The sequence below is a fragment of the Penaeus monodon genome, chromosome 10 (assembly GCF_015228065.2).
Source record: "Penaeus monodon isolate SGIC_2016 chromosome 10, NSTDA_Pmon_1, whole genome shotgun sequence".
Classification (NCBI taxonomy): domain Eukaryota; kingdom Metazoa; phylum Arthropoda; class Malacostraca; order Decapoda; family Penaeidae; genus Penaeus; species Penaeus monodon.
The window spans coordinates 37070819-37075818 of NC_051395.1; the positions used below are offsets into that span (position 1 = coordinate 37070819).

Here is a 5000-nt window from a genome sequence, read left to right on the forward strand (position 1 = left end):
TCTGGTCAGGTTGCTGGCTCGGAGAACCACCCACGACGGTCGAATGGTCGGCGTAGTTACCATACGAAAGCCCGCCGCCATTACTGGTTAAATGGCCATTCTAGAAGAAAAATTAAAATAATCTTTAACCGTTCCTCTTTACGTAAGCCAATATAATTTAACATTCTACTTACTCCAATTTATCAGTGAATTGACACAGCATTTCCTAGATAGATAACACAGGGTAAATCATCAGTAAATATACATATAAAAGCGAAGCAACGCAAAAAATCACGTACGATTTTCAGAGGAATCCCAGTGAAGGTTTCCGGATAGAGGTACGAGTTGGTGGAGGCCAAGTAGGTGGGCGTGGACGGGTTCTCGCCCTCCTTGTCCCAGGCCTCCAGCTCGCCGTCCTTGTTGCTCAGCGAAGACCCGGTCCGCTGATCTAACTCAACCTGCCATCGAAACATTTTCTGCTGAGTGGACTGTCGTCATATCATAGTTGATTTATTTCAGAACATTTGCAAAAAGCTCTTGTTGACTAATAGAATTTGAAGGGAAAACCTTGTCTTTTACATGACGTTACCACATAAAAGTGAAAAATGATATTATCTCTTCAATCTCATAGAGAGATATCAAGTACACGCTCCAGCATTCGCTCTTACCTTTAAGTCAGACTCATTAGCCGTGGAATTCTGGTCGGTCATCTGAAGAGTGACGGTCTTCTCGGGTAAACCTCCAGATTTTGCGTCTGTGGAAAGACCGGACGGAGTTATTTTGAGCTGAGGCGCTACACGTAATTGCTCGGCTTGGTGTAACAGACATGCTATTTCCTTTCTGTATATATCATTCTTGTTTGAATACGACCCATTTTGTAATGTATCGTAAAGAAAACTGTATAATGATTACTGATGTGAAGCAAACCCGCTAAGTACAAAGGCTAAGTGCCATGATTTTCTCTCTCCACAAAGATACCGGTCCAGTTGTGCAGCGGGACCTTAGCTCCGGTAGACCCTTACTTACCTTTCTGTCGCGCAGCCGTCCTCTTGGCACACATGATGACGGCCAGTGCCACAACGAGCACAAACACGATGCCGCCCGTGACCCCGCACAGGATCAGCAGCAGCGGAAGAGTTTCTGCGGAAGAGCCAACAATCTTAAGTTTGCGAAGAACAGACTGCGTCGGGAGCGCACGACATCGCAGAGGCCAGAGTGGCATTCGATGGCATTTGTAAAGTTCACATCAAGTACATCAGCTACGAATTATCTGCCAACTGGCTGCCTCTGCGACTGCCGCGGCGTTCTTCCGGAGGCATTCGAGCGATATTATGCAAATAAGTGAGATTCCCGTCTGATGAAACTACTTGTTATTTATACAAAGGGACTTGTTTAAGGACGTCAGCATATCTCTTAGGGACTGGGTGAAGCTTTATTTAACAAGAAAAAATTCTTGCAATTGAGAACGAAGTATTTTTATTTCTGTGCAGGAAGAATAACAAGTATGAATAATGCATTTTACTTTGTGGATGCAAACATTTGGTTTAATTCCACAAGTTTATATGACTTTCAGAAATGAAGAGTGCACAGTAACTAGCACGCATTCACTTTAAATCTTGAAGTAACAACTGCAATGAAAATAAAACGAATCTGCTTTAAAACAACCGAGGAGAGGACGGCGAGTGCGATCGAAAGGTGGCGTCACTCACTCTTTTTGTTGAGGATGATCTCGTAGACGTCGGAGCCGAACGCGTTCTGCACGGAGCAGTTGTAGGCGCCGAAGTCCGAGAGTTTGGCGTTGCGGATGACGAGCGTGTGACGCAGCCCCGTCGGCGTCATGTCCTCCACCACCTCGTAGCGACCCTCCTCTGGTGGGAACGAGGGCAGGTCACACATAGATCGTGGCAGCAGGGCACCAAGATGTGTGTGTGTGTGTGTGTGTGTGTGTGTGTGTGTGTGTGTGTGTGTGTGTGTGTGTGTGTGTGTGTGTGTGTGTGTGTGTGTGTGTGTGTGTGTGTGTGTGTGAACATTACAACAGAACAGAAACAACAATCAGGGAAACTGCGATAGAAACAGCTGGCGTCGAGCGCTTACCGAGGTCGACCTCCTGCCCGCGGTGCGTCCACGTGACGGTGACAGAGCGCGTGGAGGCGCCCGTGATGAGGCACTCCACCAGCACGGTGTCCCCCGCCTTGCCCCACTGCACCTTCTCGGAGCGCACCTGCGGCGGGCCCTGGGGAATAGGGGATTAGATTTGTCTTCTCTGGGGAATACTCTAGGTACTAAAAAATATCATCTCTCTCTCTCTCTCTCTCTCTCTCTCTCTATCTCTCTCTCTAGTCTATATGTATAGACATAACCATAACCATATATACAAGCACTGAACGCCAGTGTGCCCACCTTGAGGAAGACGCCGACGGTGCCGGAGATCTCTGGGAAGCCCTCAACCTTGGCGATGCATAAGTAAGTCCCGATGTTGTCTTTGTTGACCCGGAGGCTAATCCCGGCGCCCTTGCCTGCCACCGTCTGCGTTTGCTGGTTGATCCACACAATGGTCGGCTCCGGCATGGAGTCCACCTCGCAGCGCAGGGTCACGTTCTCACCGCGCTCGGCGTACTGGTCGCTCGGCGGCAGGCGGAACGACGGCCCGTCTGGGGGTGAGCGGGGGTGAGCGCGGTTCAGTGACAAAGCCATTGCCACTAGTAATAGCAATAATAATACTGACAATCATATTACTTACAATTATAGAAATAACTAACATGATAATGCTGAGAATTAGAACATAATCAGTAAAGATAATAATAGCTATGATAATAATAATGATAATAATAATAATAATAATAATAATAATGCAAATCCATATACAACTGCAACATTAGCAATGTTATAAGAAAAAAAAAATTCCCCATAGCACAATATTCACAACACTGCAATTCCAATAACAACACTACAACCCCGTGTAATAACACACGGCGCACCAATAAAGAAACAGCTGTCCCCCGGCTGGCCATGACTCTGTTTGGGTCGACTCGCGGCGCCGCCCGTGTTTACTTCCCCCGTAATGAATCTGAGCATTACTTTGATCCGCGCGAATCAGGCGGCTCGCGCCGGAGCGTGGCGAGACGACCAGGCAGGACGCGCGGAGGGCGTTTTGTGCGGGCGCGGTCGAGCTAAGTCAACGCGCAAATAAGGGAAGCCTCCCGTTTAATGAGAACCTCGGAACAATCGGTACGGCAACCTCCCGCGTACAGCAGTGATGAAACCGGAAGATGCACGCCATTGTGTGACCCTCGGCCCGCCCTGATACTCTCCCTGATAAAAGTAACTTCGTCCACAGCGCGACCCAGACAAAAAATGGACGCGGCAACAGCCACGGGGTACATCTGTCGCAGGTATTCGCTGGCTCTCGGGGACTCTATTATGGATAATGGCGGCGGGCGCGCGGGAATGAGAGCAGATGAGGCGGGAAGGAGAGGAAGAAAAGAACAAGCGTAATAGAGGGCGGCTGAAGGGGATGAGACAGAAATACGGACACTTGCCTTGTATAACTAATTACGTTCTTTAATACGAACTCGAGTAGAACTGCCATAGATACGGAAACTTTTGCCAGAGAAAGAAAACTTCCCTCATGAGGCGACGCTTAAACTTATAATCACCATACGTTATTTCGAAGCTTCTCCCCAAAGTGGTAGGCGGAAGTTGGCAAAACTCGGCTAGTGTTCTCCGAACTGCCACCTCGCCACATCAATCATTCATGACGTAACCATAGCAGAGTGCGCCCTCTACTGAAACTCGACGGAGCTTTCTAATGATTCTCGACGCCAAACTTTCAATAGGTTATTTAGCCACCGAGACCTCGTGGTGTCAGACCGCGAAAACTTGGCCAAAGATATATTACTTCAACCTGATGATAAATCACTAAGCCCCAGCAGGTCATTCATTATTGCTTAATCTTCATTTACAATATTTAGCATTTTGTGAATCAGAGAGGCGAGGCGCCGTGGCGCTGAGGCTGCTGTGAATGCAAATAACTGACGACAAAATGTACCAAACTTTAAATTATAAGAGTTTTGCGTTTTCCCACGAGGAGCCGGTAAAAAAGTGTCTTAATTATGGCCACATTCACGCACGTCCGCTTGCCACGCTGAGTGTACTCCAGCTTAAGCTTTCAAAAAGGAATGGAAGTGAGAGACACAGCTATAATGAGCGGTAGAGAGCAAGAATTATTTCTAATGTAACTTACACTCGCCAGAAACACATGCATGTATGCCTACACCACCTTTACTCTTTCCCTCTCTTCTCTTTGTTCTGGAGTCTTCATCTTTCACTTTCACTGGAAATACAAATTCATACACAAAGATGCAAGTAAAACAATTCTGCCTTCCAGAAACTTATTTTAAAATTCTTTGTATTCCATGTAAAGAATTCTTTTAGAGTAAAAATTTTCGACACCCAGCTTCACTATGCGCTCTTTTTCCCTTCCTCCCTCACCTCGCCACGCACGATAACAGCTGCGAACCGCCATATAAATAAACATAAAGTGTCACATTGTGGGGGAGCTGCAAGGCTTTGGTCCAAAGTTAATTAGTATTTTTCAGATCCTCCGATCATGTGATAGAGTAAATTATTTGGTGATAGCCGAAGGGAGTATTTTACCGTGATTAGAAAATAAATCAATTCAATTTCTGGAAGAAGTACACTCAGTGTGCATGGGAAATTAAAATATTTTGTGTTCTGGAGTGCGCACAACTTCGGATATGCATCTCATTTATTGCTCGGATTTTTTTCTTTTCTTTCACAAGCTCTGGAGCACAGTTTAACAGGCTGCTGACAACGAATGGTGAACTGAAAGCTAGCAGGAAAACACGTGGACGAGGAGGGTTCGGGAGAAAAGGGAAGCAAGGCCAAATTTCCTCTGGCTCCGTGGCCGTCCGTCCGCGCGCCCTGGAGAAGAGCCTCGCGCCGCATCAACGTCTACCCGGAGCATTATTTGCACCGAGCGACATTTTATGAGTGAAGAT

At 47.0% G+C, this 5000-nt stretch overlaps 1 protein-coding gene across 1 annotated transcript in view; it reads right to left on the reverse strand.

Moving 5' to 3' along the window:
• The window catches only part of LOC119578032 (irregular chiasm C-roughest protein-like), a 51028-nt gene that overhangs the window by 1572 nt on the left and 44456 nt on the right, over window positions 1-5000 (reverse strand). Inside the window, exons 7-13 of the mRNA XM_037925746.1 lie at window positions 2380-2630; window positions 2074-2212; window positions 1689-1847; window positions 1006-1119; window positions 648-733; window positions 279-437; window positions 1-100 (exon numbers count right to left, since the gene is read on the reverse strand). The exon at window positions 1-100 is cut by the window's left edge and continues 1572 nt beyond it. Coding sequence (XP_037781674.1) covers window positions 1-100; window positions 279-437; window positions 648-733; window positions 1006-1119; window positions 1689-1847; window positions 2074-2212; window positions 2380-2630 — 1008 coding nt within the window. The remainder of the gene's footprint in view (window positions 101-278; window positions 438-647; window positions 734-1005; window positions 1120-1688; window positions 1848-2073; window positions 2213-2379; window positions 2631-5000) is intronic.